At 48.0% G+C, this 15,462-nt stretch overlaps 1 protein-coding gene across 1 annotated transcript in view; it reads right to left on the bottom strand.

Moving 5' to 3' along the window:
* Window positions 1–8,596: 8,596 nt before the first annotated feature.
* SCGN (secretagogin, EF-hand calcium binding protein) overlaps window positions 8,597–15,462 on the bottom strand; it is a 36,752-nt gene continuing 29,886 nt past the window's right edge. Inside the window, exon 11 of the mRNA XM_046005868.1 lies at window positions 8,597–9,155. Within this exon, the coding sequence (XP_045861824.1) occupies window positions 9,027–9,155 (129 nt within the window). The 3' untranslated portion in view covers window positions 8,597–9,026. The remainder of the gene's footprint in view (window positions 9,156–15,462) is intronic.

Raw genomic sequence — 15,462 nt, 5'->3', positions numbered from 1 at the left:
AGTGGGCCAGGCCACAGGGGAGTGACCTGTGCCTACAGATGAATGGGGACTGGTCCGGTGAAAACGGAGCCCCTGGGCCAAATCCCAGGTAAAGAGTTTGAGCCGGATCTGAGCTGGGGGTTATGGTAGGCAGATCACAGAAGAGCCACCAGTTCTCCCGTCCATCCCTGCCCTTGCCATGTAAGTTCGCGGTGGCCTCCTTCTCTTGGACTCTGAGATTTGCTTTGGTCCGTGGGATGTTAGCAAGTAGGGCTCATGGAGACACCTGAGCAGGGCCTGCCCGCTCCGGTTTCTGCAGATGCTGTGCAGAGAACACCCCACAGCAGCCTCGTAGAGGAGGAGTCCCAGAGCTGAGCTGAGCTGTCCCTGTGGCGCATGCTCTGAGCTGTCCCTGTGGCGCATGCTCTGAGCTGTCCCTGTGGCGCATGCTCAGCCACCCCTCCCACCCCTCACCACCCCCTCCCCCCTCCCATCCTCTTCCCCCCACCAACCCGCATCTGCAGGTCATCTGGGGATCTCCAGATCCTGACTTGTGGCTTTTAATATCCTGGCCTCAGGGCTTCCAGCTCCCTGAGGGCTGACACACCCAGAGCTGCAGGTGCAGAGCAGGGACTCTTCCTTTCAACCTCAGCCCCGGGTAACCGAGAGCTTCATTATAATATATTTACACTGCGGTTTGAGCCTACCCGGCCCCTGGGGGACAGTGGCCACTACGGTTCTGGCAGGAACCTCAAGGGGCCAAAACTCCTCCTCCTGACGGGTGGGAAGAGTCTCTTAGATGATTGGAAACAACCTCAGTTGGAAGGTCGCCCGGCACTCTGATCCACAACCTCTGCAAACACCCCTCTTCGTCCTCCGCCCCCCAGCACCCCCCCCCCCCGCCCCCGCAGTTGCCACCTCCAGGCCTGCCCATGTCTGGTTTGTGCCCACGACCTTCCTGCTGGCTGGCTGGATCTGAGCGTGGATCCTCAAGCAAATCTTGCGTGGGGAGTCCAGGGACAGGGACCTCCTTTCACACCACACAGACTCTCCCACCGGTAACACACACTTACTGTTACGACTTTGTGGCAGTTTGTTATACAGGAAATACCCACGGACGCAGGGCTCTACCCCCCAGTTTTTCTCCTTGGTTCCCAAACTTAGTGGCCCTAATGGTTGGGGCAACTGATTTGGAGCTTATCTAGAATACTGATTCGTGGTCCTGGGATTTATAATTTAGCCGGGATGGTTTATAGTGGCACTCTTTCCCATGTGACCAATTAAGAGTAGTCTCAGTTTCTTTCGGGTGACTGAGAAGGATTCTTTCATTGCTCCCCTCTCACCCCCGTGGGGTGACCTGTATTGTTTTTCTAAGGAGCTGAAGCTAAGACACACAGGCAGAAGGCCGAGGCCGCATTTATGTTGCTGGATATGAGGAAAACGAGACGCACCTGTGTCCCCCAGATCCTTTCCACCAGCTTGTGTTTCACAAAGCCTGTCATCTCCTTTAAGGGAAAGCTCTCTTCTCCTCTGTTCTCAAAAAACTACAGAAAAGGACGACAGAGGTAGCAAGCTCACCAGATTGTCACCTGCTCTGTGGTAAGCGCGTAACCCGGGGAAGGCAGGTGACTTTGTCTGCTGGGGAGCAGCCTAAAGAGGGACACACGTGCAAGATTTCCGACCCAGGCTCAACGCCTCTTCCGCCGTCTCGCTGGGTTTTTCAGGCGGCAACTTCCAGCCCCTCAGGAAAGAACCCATAACCTCCGGAGGGCCTCGCTCCGTTCTGCCAGGTGTTACCATGTGACATGGAGCGTGCGGCCCTCTCGTGCCCAGAGATCTAGCCAAGGAAACCCCCGTCTGACAAAGCAAACCCCACAAAACTTGAAAACTTCCCTCATTATTGAACTATTTCGATAAGCAGCAAAGGAGGATGCCGTTCATAAAACCCCGTGAATGTGCTCAAAATCCCGTTTCCCACGTGTGAAGACCCTCACACGTGACTGCCCCGTGCTCTCCACCCTCTTGTCTGACTCTCCCCTCCTCCCTGTCCATGCCCTCGCTGCATTCCTTCGCCCTTCTTCCCCCCTTTGGGAATGTTTCTCTCCCAAGGGCTCCAGCCCTTCCCAGCGTAAACCAAAGGATACTGGTGTCTTCTGCAGTTCTGTCTGTACCTAATCTCCTCCTTGCGCCTGACAGAGTCCCGGGAATCCAGTGGGAGAGATCCTGTAGAGGCGGGCAGGATGATGTCTTTGGCGCTGTTAACCTGCTCGTCACCCAGAGAGGGCTGGTGCGTGGTGTTTGTCAAATGGAGAAGGGTCACGCACGTGATGAAGCCTCCAGGAGGTGCAAAAGAACAAAGGCTGTCAGTTCCTACTTCCGGTCACGTGGACATCATCTTGTGGTTCCTGACATCAAGGAGGCGTCAAGGAGGGAATCTCCTCATCTAGCAAAGCACGTCGTGTCAAAGAGCCGACATCAGTCCTGTTGATTCCGAGTAATGAAATAACACTAGGAGTGGAGCGTTTCTTCACCACCATGAGGTTTTCCAGGACACAGATGAGCAAAGATGGCAGGCCAGCCACTGCGCACTGGGCCTCTTTTTATGGTGGATGTGAGAAGAATGAGGTGTTCCCTTGACCGTAATCTAGGGTGTGAAAAAGGGAGTTGGGCATTACATGCCCTAACAAATTAATGAACACAGTTATTAAAGGGAACATGCCAGGGACAGACTAGAGATTTCTGGAAATGACTTCCCCGTGAAAATGATTACCTCAGTTCTGTTGGCAGCATCGTCTTCATTGTCACATACAGGAAAAAAGTTGAGAAAGTGTTTAAAAAGAATTCGATTCCAGGAAAGCCAGGTAGACAAGCACTAATTCTACTGTTAGAGGAAGATAATGGACAGGTTTTTACGACAAGACAAAGTGGAGTATGGGGAACGTCACATCAGAGGAAGTGCCATGAATGTATTAGCTTTTATTTTTTTAATTAATTTATTTATTTGAGATAGAGCACCCACAGGAGCGGATAGGGAGGGGCAGAGGGAGAGGAAGAGAAGAATTCTGAGCAGACTCCTCGCTGAGGATAGAACCTGCCACAGGGCTCCATCTCAGGACCCTGAGATCATGACCTGAGCTGAAATCAGGAGTGAAAGCTTAAGTGACTGAGCCACCTGGGTGCCTCAATTTGTTAGCTTTCTTGAAGGCCAGCCCCCAAGCCACGCTGTCCCCCGATTCTCTCATGTCTCCACAGAGAGTTGGGAGTTTTCCATGTAAAGTCGACATAGTGGAACAGAGTCATGACGCATTCATCTCCTTTGTCTAAAAATGTCTCTAAATTACTGAAATGCGGTCTTTAAAATTTGAGTAATCGATGTCTGCTTTGGGTACTTTTCCTGATTTATTCCAGTCTTCTAGCAAATCTCTGTGTAGGCTCTCACTGATCTTAAAATGTCTTTGCACATTTTTTAAAGTTGCATAATACTAATTGTTCCATGTTTTCTGGGGGAAAAGATCGTTATCTTTCTTCCTTCTACTGAGAGGAAAATATAGAATATAAACACTGAACAAACTTTTCACCATAAAGGCATTTTCTGAGATGATCACGTAAGGCATGAAAGACTGAGCCACGTCTTTGAAGGGTCTAAGTTTTTAATAAAAATGAAGTGCTGCAATGCTTCGAACAGATGTCAAAGGTTTAGAAAACGTATTATTAAATCAAATCTTATGTTTCCAATCAATCACCGTCATAGATTGATAGCATTAGGACTAGAATGGACTTAGAGATCATCAAATAAAGCATCTCCTGTTTTCTTAGAACATTTTCCTCACTGTGTAATGGGAAAATATGCCACATTACAGATGCAACATTAACTTAATCACATCCTAATCACCAACCTTTCTAGATGTTCTCTATTATAATGAATATGACAGTGACTATCCTTTAATATTAATTTTCACCAAATCTCTCGCCATTTCTAAGGTTTAGATTTTTAAAAATCAGTGTCTGTGTTATTTGTGCGTTCCACAATTTTCTTTTGGATTTACTTTTCTTTGGCTCAGATACATCCTTTATTGGTTCCTTCAATAAGAACCTATGGGGACAGTGGTAAAGCCCTCTTAATATTTGTATATCAGAAATGTAATTTCACCCCAGTTTTGAATGATAGCTTAGCTAGGTAATGTATTTTAGTTATAGCCCTTCATTCCTTGGAAGTGCACCATCGTCTTTTGGCATGTAGCATTGCTGATAAAAAATGTACTTACAATCTAATTATCATCATTTAGTAGGTATTTCTCTCCTTTTCCTTGGATGGCTTTTGAGATTCTTCCTTTTAAACCTTTATTTTTGACAGTTTCAATGTAAGTTGTCTGCTATGAGGCTATTTTTACTATGTTTAGCCTTCAGTGTGTGTTCACATTCCGAGGACTCCCATCTTTATTTCGGGAAGCTCTCGACCATCATCTCTTCCAAGTTTTGTTTATCCACTATCTCTTCTATTCCTTTTTTGGGGGAGGGGGGATTGCTATAGACAAATGCTATGGGCTTTTATTATAGGACTATGTTTCTGATTTTTTTTTTTAAGATTTTATTTATTTATTTGACAGACAGCACAAGCAGGGGGAGTGGGAGAGGGAGACTCAGGCTCCCCACTGAGCAGGGAGCCCCATGCGAGACTCGATCCCAGGACCCTGGGATCATGACCCGAGCCAAAGGCAGACACTTAATGACTGAGTCACTCAGGCGCCTGTCTGACCTTCTTTTTCACATTTGTTGTATCTCAGTATGTCTCCATGCGGTTGTGTGAGTTATCTGCCTTATTTCTAATTACTTCCAACTCTGACCAGTCAAAAGTTATCTTTTGCCCTGATACTGTTCCAGTGATCACACATTTTATTTTCAGGTTCCTAATGGGTTATTCCTATCCACCAGTGTCTCTTCTGTTTCTGTTTTTTTAATAATTGATGGTTCGTTTTAAAAGGATGTTCTTATATCTGTACCATATAAGTTTGTTGGAATAGATAATATATTTATATGGTTCAAAATTCAAAAGATACAAAGTGTATGCAGTAAAGTCTCCTTCCCACCCCATCCATAGTCACCTAGTTTCTTTTCCTGGAGGCAAATGAATTACAGATTTCCTTCCAGAAATAAGCTGCACATCTTTAAGCAAAAACAAACATACTTATTTTAGGGCTATTCTCAGATGGCCCTAGTATTTTTATTTTATATGTCTCAGTCCATTTGGGCTGCTGTAACAAAATACCATAGACTGGGTAGCTTATAAACAGCAGAAATTTATTTCTCACCGTTCTGGAGTTTGGAAGTCCAAGATCAGGATTCCAGAATGATCATATTCTGGTGAAGGCCCTCTTCCAGGCCGCATACCGCCAGCTTGTCTGTGTGGGAGAGTGAGAGCGGGAGGGAGAGCAAGAGGGAGAGAGAGAGGAGGAGGAGGAGAGGAAGAAGGAAAAGAGGAGGAGGAGGAAAAGGGGGGAGGTTGGGGGAGCTGGCAAATTCTCTCAAGACTTTTCTTTGGGCACTAATCCTATTTTGATCCTAAATACTTCATTTAATCCTAACAACCTCCCAAAGGTCACACTGAGGGCAGTAGGGTTTTCATGTATGAATTTATGGAGGACACGCTCAGTCCATTATAATCTTGTAACAGTCCTTCTGGCGTGCATCTTCCTCGTAATTTTGGAATTAGTGCTTGCTGGCTTATGGGAAAAAGACCACCCCACCTCTGTCTCTATCTGTCTCAATTCAGACCTCCCTCTCTACCACTGGCTTGGGGTTTGCGTCAGACTGGCCATAGCTCAGAAACCATACCTTTCCTACATGGGTGGCCTGTGACTCCTGTCTTCTTGAAATGTTGGGATTAAAAGCCATATGATAGGGCAGTGGGTGACCCACCCCAAGTCCAGGCTATAAAGTTGGGTCTCCTTCCTCGTCCCCCTAGATAGGAGCCACTCATAAGCCCTGGGCCCCGAAGCATCTTGCAGGCTTTTGGCCTCTTTCCCTGGGCTGCAAAGTCCACCCCTCCCCCTGCTGGCATGAGCAGTGAGACGCCCTCCAGCCCCCCAACCCCCTTTTGTGCCCACTGCCAACCCTCTCACCTCGCGATTGGGAGCCATTGAGTGAACACCTTCTTCCTACTCAAAGTCACCAGCCTTTTCTTTGGATGCTTTGAAAGGCCTTTACCAACCTCAAGGTATGATTGGGCAGGAAGCCTGGGAGATTGCTTTTTTAAAGGTTTGGTTATTTATTTGAGAGAGAGCGTGTGTGTGGAGGGGAGGGGCAGAAGGAGAGAGAGCAAGAGAGAATCTCAAGCTGAGCTTGGAGTCGGACACAAGGATTGATCTCATGACTCATGAGACATGATCTGAGCCGAACGAAGTCAGATACTTAATGGAGTGAGCCATCCACGTGTCCTAGCCTGGCGAAGTCTGATAGAGCCTTAGCCATAGGCTATAACTAACAACTTGCTGGTGTTGAAATCAAGTAGCTGCCCTCAGTGGATCTGAAAAAAATTATTCTTAAAAGAATTAAACTTCTCGGGGCGCCTGGGTGGCTCAGTGGGTTAAAGCCTCTGCCTTCGGCTCAGGTCATGATCTCAGGGTCCCGGGATCGAGCCCCGCATTGGGCTCTCTGCTCAAGCAGGGAGCCTGCTTCCTCCTCTCTCTCTCTGCCTGCCACTCTGCCTGCTTGTGATCTGTCTGTCAGGTAAATAAATAAAAATCTTAAAAAAAAAAAAAAAAAGAATTAAACTTCTCTTCCCCACCCATCTCCACGTCAGTCATCTTCAGATGGACACCGAGTGATGAGGACCCTGGGCTAAGAATTTCTATGGCCCTCGCTGGAACAGTAAGCTCAAATGGTCACTTCAGGTAGCTGAAGGAGGAATCATGAATTAAGGGGATACAGGACGACTTTGGATCCAGTTTCTACTTTGGTCAGTTCCAGAAAGGCCTCTAGTTAGATGCAGCAGGTTAAAATTGGAACCTTATGCATGGCTGGTAGGAATGTAAAATGGCGCTGCCTTGTGGAAACCAGTTCGGCAGTTCCTCAGGCAGATAAACATAGACTTACCATGTGACGCAGCTATTCCAGTCCTGGGGATAGGCACGAGAGAACTGAAAATAGGGACTGAGATACTGGCACGGCAGGGCTTATCACGCTGCTACTCACAGTAAGCAAAAGGCAGAAACAAAGCAAGGGTCCGTCCGCAGAGGTGCAGGTAAGCTCCATGTGGCATAGCCAAAGAAGGAATATTCTCCATCTATAAGGAGAGTTGAGGGACGTGCTCTGACACAGGCGAATCCTGAAAACATGCCAGGTGGAATAAACCAGACACAGAGGGACAGACATTGTATGATTCAGGTTCTGAATACGTAGAAGAGGAGAATTCATAGAGACACAAAGTAGATGAGAGGTTATGGAGGCTACGGGTAGAGGGAATGGAGAGTTACGTTCTTATGGGTTCAGAGGTTTCGTTCTCAGCAATGAGTAGGTTTTGTACATGGATAGTGTTGACGGCTGCTTAAGACTGTGGATATAATTAATACCATGGAGTGATACACTTAAAATGGTAAAAATGGAAATTTTTTTATGTATCTAACCCAAATTTACGTGTATATTTTGTATCTATACATAACCAAAAGTTATATGTAAAAAATTTTTAGAGCTTTAAAAAATGATAGCAGAAGAGAATGCACTCGTGACCCCAAAAACTGCATTTTTCAAACCAAACAGAAGCTGCATTGCAATAAATAAATGTAAAGTAGGTCCAACTGCATTAAAATAAAGGACTTCTGTTGTGGTTAAGATTTAAAAACTCAGGAGATTTATTTAGAAGAGGAGCCGAGGTTCTACAGAATAATGTGAAATCCCAGAGAAGTGCATTCTTCCGCCCCTCTTGTGGGTTTGGACGATCTCAACTCTGAAAAGCAGTTTGTTCTTCCACGGGTGCGCACGTGCGTGGTTCGCTCAGCAGCTGCACGGTGAGAAGGGGGCTGCGTGCTCGTCTGGCCTCTTGCTGCCGCTGAGCTCTCTTCAGGCTCCCATCAAGCATGGCGCTAGACTGAGTGAGCCGGACTTGCAGAAACGGGACTGCGGTGGGTCCCACAGTGAGACCCAACATGGGGACTGTACCAGAGCCCCAGGGGTGGAGGAAGCGGAGGTCCAAGGGGAGCCTGCAACCTGCAGAGGGGCCCAGACCCTCAGGGAGGTCGAATGAGACTTGGAGGTCAAAGGTTCACTAGAGGACGCTGGAGGAAGGGGAAGGAACAGAGTGGGGAACAGACGTGAGCATAACCTGGGAAGCATTTTCTCCGGATTTTCTCCTCTATTCCTACCTTCATGGCTTTTGAGATTACAAAGCACTTAAGGGCAAAACCCAGCCCAGGTCGAATGTTCTGGTCTCCGTACAATGAGTAAGAAGTGATTATTGGCAACTCCTGCTTTCATGCAGAGTCGCCGACTGGGGCATCTGCGAACTGCGGAAGGAAGCGGGGGTGGATTCCATTCGGATCCTGAAGGTCTCTGTCCTTCTCACCACGCCCACCCTAAGTCGCCGAACCATCTGGTAGAGCACTGCAAAGATCGCAACACAAAAACAGGGACCAGTGCGTCTTTGTTTCCAGCCACAGGTTTATTTCCGTGACAAAATCAATTTGTAGAGGTCACAGGACTGCCACAGACTCTGGACTGGGCAGAAAGCCCATGAGGGATCACAGACAGATGGACACAGCTCCCCGCCTGCCTGATGACCGAGGGAGGACAGGCAGAGCAGATGCAGCGAGCTAGCCGATTCTGGGGGCGGCGGGAGGTGGGGAGTGGATAACATAGGGGGTACTACTTGGGGGGGCTTTCAGCCAGGCAGGAGAACTCCACGCCCTCGGCAGGAAGGCCCTTGGCCCTGCCCAAGAATACCACGCGGTTCGTCAGAAAGTCTGCCCACGTGTCCCCACAGCAAAGCACAGACAGAGGTTTAGCAGCAGGAGCACAGAGACACCCTAAGAGCAAAAGGCAGAGCGTTCTGGGGGCTAGGGGTTGATTTTCAGCCCGAGACACAAAGCCAGCTCGGACTTCTGAATTTTTCCATCCTTGTTCACATCGCAGTGGCGCAAAAGAATCTCCCGGAACTTATCAAGGTCCACTCCGCTGATGCTGGGCTGGGAACAGCAAAGAGAACAGACACGTCAGGGGTCCAGCCAGAGGGGGCCCCAGGCTTCCATGCCACCCAGCCCCACACTCACTACACTTAGCAGAGCGCCTGGCTGCTGAGGGGGCTCCGTGGAGACAGGCCTGCCCCGAGTCCATCTCCTCGTCATGATGAAGATGCTGTGCCTCGGAGCAGGGGATTGGGACATGGATGAGAAAAGACCTGTTCTAGTCTCTCCCCGTGGGAGGTTTTTTTGTGCCTCTAATTTTATTTTATTTTTTTTTAAATTTAAAAAATGTTTTATTTATGTGAGAGAGCATGAGCAGGGGGAGAGGGAAAAGCAGACTCCCCACTGAGCAGGGAACCCAACATGGACTCGATCCCAGGACTCTGGGATCATGACCTGAGCTGAAGGCAGATGCTTAACCGACTAAGCCACCCAGGCCTCCCATGTGCCTCTAATTTTATAAAAGATTATAATGTCTGAAGAGCCTGTCCCTGAGCTGCAGACTGTCAGATTGATCCCAAGGGATATTTTAGGGTCTGAGAAGGAACCGTGATATGCATCATTTGGGAAAATAATTTCAAACTCAAAAGCCCCGCAAAAGTGAGCAGTGTGTGAACTGAGTGGTTCTCCACAGGCTATTTCGTTTAATGCTCACGATAACCTTGGGGTAACCCAGGCTCACAGATTAGGACACAGATGCTCAGAGCTGAACGGTCCTGCCAAGCTAGGAAATTGCAACAGCATTTCTGATCCTGAGTCTTCTGCCTCCAATGAAGTAAGAACTCATTCCCCCAGTTCACACTGTCCTGCTGGAGAGGCAGCGGCCTGACCAGTGGTGTGAAGGCTGGGGGTCTGAGAGAAAAAGCCCACGTCAGTGGAGAGGGGAGAGCCGGCCCATCAGATCCCAAGCCCCCGGATTACTGGGCGGGTCTCACTGGCAAGCAGAGGAGGCAGGGAAGCTCTCCCCATCACCCAGCCCACCCCAGGGTTGCCTCGCTGTCAAAGAAATCTCCAGAAACCTTGAGAAAGAAACACAAACTTTGATTCTTCAACAAGACAACCCAATTAAGACAAGCTAATTTGCACTGTCCTCCAGGATAGATGAGTGACACCCAGTCTGTCCCTGATTCCGGGTTTCCACAGAGGGAAGAATGGAGGGCAGAGAGCGGCACGAACTGGGAGCCGGATGGCAGAGCGACCGTAACCCCCGACGTGGGGCAGGATCCAGGGGAATCTGGACGTGAATCTGGGCCCGATAGCACTCCCCGGTGGAGGGTCCATCCAAAAGTCTGGACCAAAAGTCTGAGATGTCACATACAGTAACTATGTCCTCCTCACTGGGGCTCACCCAAGGATACTTCCTTGCGTATCAGTGACTGGCAAGTATAGCTGTGGTCCAGGAAATGGCTTAGGAGTCCTGAAAGCAGCAAGGAACACTCCATGGCTCCATACTTGGAGCCCACTTCTTGTACGCTTGCAAAGTGGGGCCCTTTGGTTATCAACCCTTCAACCACTCCTGATGCAGCCTTTGCCCCGTTAGCGGCTCTCTGCCCCAGGACCCTCTTAGCAAATTCCCTTGCTCAGGAAAGACTCGCGGTGGTTATTTACACAGTAGCACAAATTAATTTGCTAGTGAATTTACCTCACTTAAGCTATTCTAAGCCTCTTTTTTTTTTCAATAATTTGTTTCCTGTAAAAGGAATTATGTTGTGAGTGTGTGAGCGTGTGGCGTGTGTGAGCGTGTGGTATGAATGTATGTAATGAGGTATGGAAGGTATGGAAGGGAAGTTTCTTTGGACCTTTCGAGTTACGCTTTTCATGTTTGACAACTCACTAGGAGTCGGGAGACCTAAATACTGCTGTTCAACGAGGTTTGGATCATGGAAGAGAAATCACCTGAGATCACCGGGGGCTCCGTTTTAACAGCAGGTCACCAGTGTGAGTGCACACAGGTTCAAGACCGGAAGGTCCTACACAGATTAATTCTAATTTCACAACAACCTGATATATCCACAATCAACTTTTAACTGACAGATGAGAAAACTAAAGCACAGAGAGGTTAATTAACTTTCCCACTGTCACACAGCTGGTCCATGTCAGAACCAGATACAAATTCGGGCAGGCAGGCCCCAGCTGTATCATAACCAACGGAGCAAAATGCATATTTCGTTTCCTGTCTATTGCATGGGAGAGTGTGAGAGTGGATCTGGGGTACTTGGCTGAAAAATGCTTAACTATCCCCTCCCCCAACACTTGAATCCTGGGACTAGGGGAACCTTTGAGTCTGGATCTGTCTTCTCATGCTTGTCTGTGGTAAGTGCTCAATTACATCCATGGAATTAATGAGTGACCGTCCCCAAATGCAGTCTTCATGTTTTTGTCATGTGCCCTCCCTTTCCTGTACATTTCATCTCTCCTAAAACAGTGAATGTGAATATGCAGACCCCTCCCCAAATATGTCCTTACCAGCACTCCCCAAATCTCCATGCTAGAGTCAGCAGCAATGCCCCAAGGCCCTGCATGGGCCGCCTTCTGACCCCTAGCGGGATGGAATTCTAGCTTTGACCGTAGCAAGTGCTCTTTATTGTAAACCACTTAGGATAACTCCCCTGATCAGAATATTTAGCCAGAAACTCACTCTGTAGCCGTGCAGACTCATAATACGTTCTTGGCTGCACTTGGCTATTTATTGGCCATAAGGGTGTCGGAAAACCCCAAGGTGACATGCAGAGGCCAAACCATTATTGTCTACGACTTCATCCAGGTCGTGGCCCAGCAAGCCTGGGCCAGTTCTTCTAACGATCACGCACCATTGCATGTTTTCCAAGGAGGAGGGGGCACTCTCTTGGTGTTCTTTTAGGATCATCTTGCTAGGCAGATGGAAAGACCAGATCAGACTGTGGGAAGTCAGCAGAGAACGACATACCCCGGGGGCCACATCACGGGGTTCCCCACCATAGCACTCCTTGTTTGGGGTTACACTGCCTTTCCCTTACCACCTGTTGTCTTTTTTTAAAAGCTATCTGTCCCCCAAGGGAGGGCAGCACACAACGTCACTAACATCCCACTGCCTGTGTTCTTCCTTGATGGGCAAGCGAGGGTCAAAATGATGTCACTGGCTTTCCGGGTGGTGTGGGGACGGCAGGTGGGACGGGAAGAAAGGACGGCAAAGATGGAAGGGGAAGAAGCCAGCACTGCTCTTTCTAAAATGGGACAGCGGGTGTCAGCAACGCGAAAGTGTGCAAATCCCTCGATTCCACTCCTGGGAACAGGCCTAAAACCCAGACACACTTACGTACAAAACACTCACTAAGTGTTACTTGGAGTCAGAAACCTGGTAAACAGTTTCAATTACCAGCAAAAGAGGGTCTCACACTGGATGCAGAAATTACTTAAAATTTTTTTCCAAAAAAATAAATAATTTTTAAAAAATTACTAGCAAAAGAGGACTGTAAGGGATGTAAGGGATATCTAACCACAGGTAAACTCTTATACAGACACCAACACCATGACGGTGACTGGGAAATGCTTGTCAGTGGAGTGGAATATACTTTATGCAGGATATAACCCAGAAACGAAGTCCGTTATATGAGAAGGTCTGTTGATTAGAGAGTACCCTTCTGTCTTTTCTTTTCTCTTCTTTCAAGTTTCTCTACGATGTATGTATCATTTTTATAATTTAAAAAATGAATAAAAACACCTGCAAAGGGGTAGCAGCTCTTTGGAGGGACATACATTGGATTCGATCCTTTAGGTTAAGTCTTGTCCCCTGTTGCTAATCATTTCCTTGTCAACAGAGAAAAGCAGAAGGGGAGTCTAGCAGGAAAAAGAATGAAGTTGGGGGAGCCTGGAGCCTGGAACTCGCATCCCCTCCAGGCAGACATCCTGGGCATCTCTGGCGCCCCACATTGCCACCCTCACTTCTACCCTTGGTGAGGGGGTGCTGGGCGTCCCAACTGTCTTGCCTTTCTGCTTTCTTCTTTGAGCTGTAGATTCTCGTGTTGATTTTTGTGCTGTGCCAAGGGGCTTGTGGACTCTTTATAAATCTTGTACAGAAATTATTTTGTCTCGTCTCCTCATACTGACAGAAGACAGCCGTGGGGGCCATACTCCAGAGATCAGGGAAAGGGATGTTCTGATAACAGATAATTTTGTTAATACAGATCCAACATATGTCTCATACACAGTTGTACAGGAGAGAAAGGCTATAAAGTACATTTATTTCAGGGTCATTATTGCAAACATCAGGGATCCTGACCAGGACTCTCCCCTGAGAAACTGAGCCACCTCCCTGCTGACCTCATGACACGCTCTGATAATTGCTTTTATTTTTTTTCTTATTTTTTATTTTTTTAAGATCTGTTTATTTGACAGAGAGAGACATAGCGAGAAAGGGAACACAAGCAGGGGGAGTGGGAGAGGGAGAAGCAGGCTTCCCACTGAGCAGGGAGCCCGATGTGGGGCTCGATCCCAGGACCCTGGGATCATGACCCGAGCCAAAGGCAGGCGCTTAACCCACTGAGCCACCCAGGTACCCCTGGAATTTGCTTTAAAAGCATGGGATGGGGGATAATTGTTTTAAAAGTAATTATCAGGGACACCTGGGTGGCTCAGTCGGTTAAGCGCCTACCTTCGGCTCGGGTCATGATCCCAGGGTCCTGGGATTGAGCCCCACATCAGGCTCCCTGCTCAGTGGGAAGCAGCTTCTCCCTCTTCCTCTGCCCCTCTCCATGCTCATGTGCTCTCTCTCAAATAAGTAAATAAGTAAAATCTTAAAAAAAAAAAAATCCAGATATTGGTTTGTCCACTTGTCCCATGATCCTTTCTAATGAAATGAAAATTAAAAAGTCACAGGAAAGGACTCTCGTTTACGATCCTGAGAAATGTCAGATTTACTCAAAACATTTTCCCTTGACAACATCCTTCAAATTGTATGGTGAATAGTTTTTTTTAAGCAACCCCAAAGACTGGGAAAGATCCAATAGAGGTTTGCACCTCAATGATCTGGCTTCGGAGGAGAACATTAATAATTAACTGCTTTGTAATACTTTTTAGCTCAACAGACCAGCCCTCATCACCTGCTTTTCTACTACTGACGCTGGCCTCACTCAGTCCTTGGAAACCAGCTGTCTTCGCTTGGCTGGTACTTATATTGAGAGATACCTTTTTGTCACGCCAGAAGGCCCATCCAAATAGGGGGAGGGCAAGGACAAGAGTGATGGGGGTCCTCCGGCTTCCCATGGAGGTGATATGAATCTATCAAAGAGTGAGGCAAACCGCATATTTTTGGGTGGCCTAGAAATTTCCCCTGCGCTTTCATTTTCTCTGGGAAAACGTCTTCTCTGCTCTATGACTGGTTTAGGTTTTCAGACCTTCAGTATCTCCCAATAACTTGTGGAAGCCATTGCCAAGCTCAGTGACAGCTGAAAGGGTCTGGAGGGCTGTGCAGCCCCCCGGCTGCGGACTTGAGCACTCAGTGGCCCGAGCTCCACGAAGCTGCTCTGAGAGGCAGGTCCTCCCCCCCTCATCCCATGCTCTCTATCAAAGGCAAATTAAAACTGCAATTTGGCCAAGCCTACTGCCGTGCGATTTTAATGTCCCATAGATAATTGCTCAGTTTCCATTACAGAAATTATTCTGGCATTAAATAGATCATAAATACAGTGGGACTTATCTTTGACAATCAGTGCGAAAGGCACTATCACACTCAGACCATCCACTGTTCCGTGGTTGCACAAATGCCCGGGCAGTCTCCGACAGGAGCACCCAGGAAGGGAACAAAGAAGAGGTGGGGGCCAGCTGGGAGGGGAACAAGGCAAGTGAGGAGGCAAAGAACACACCACTGTCATCCGTCAGAGGTCCTGACCTCTGATGGATGAGAAGAAAAATCTCATCTGTGCCTGCTCAATCACATGATTGAGCTTGCTGCAGATTTATGCAAACATTGGTAAACTGGGGGGGAGGGGGCGTTTCTGCTGCAAAAGTCCATAGTTTTGTGGTGGTGGTTAGAGAAAGAGAGAGAGCGAGCACGCGAGCAAGCAGGGCAGGGTGAGAGGGAGAGAGAATCACGAGCAGGCGTCATGCCCAGTGCAGAGCCCAACAGGGGGCTGGATCTCAAGACCCCAAGATCTTGACCCAAGCCAAAATCAGGAGTGGATGCTTCACCGACAAAGCCACCCAGGTGCCCCCCAGACTCCACAGTTTTAATCAGGTTTTCAAACAGGTCTGGAATTCCAGGACCAGTTAACAATTGCTACTCTAATTTGTTGCCATCTGGGCCAACCAGGACGGAATCATCGTGTTCTGTGTA

This window comes from Meles meles, chromosome 5 (assembly GCF_922984935.1).
Source record: "Meles meles chromosome 5, mMelMel3.1 paternal haplotype, whole genome shotgun sequence".
NCBI classification, from domain to species: domain Eukaryota; kingdom Metazoa; phylum Chordata; class Mammalia; order Carnivora; family Mustelidae; genus Meles; species Meles meles.
The sequence above is the reverse complement of the archived record's forward strand: the minus strand, read 5'-3'. Positions and strand labels throughout refer to the sequence as shown.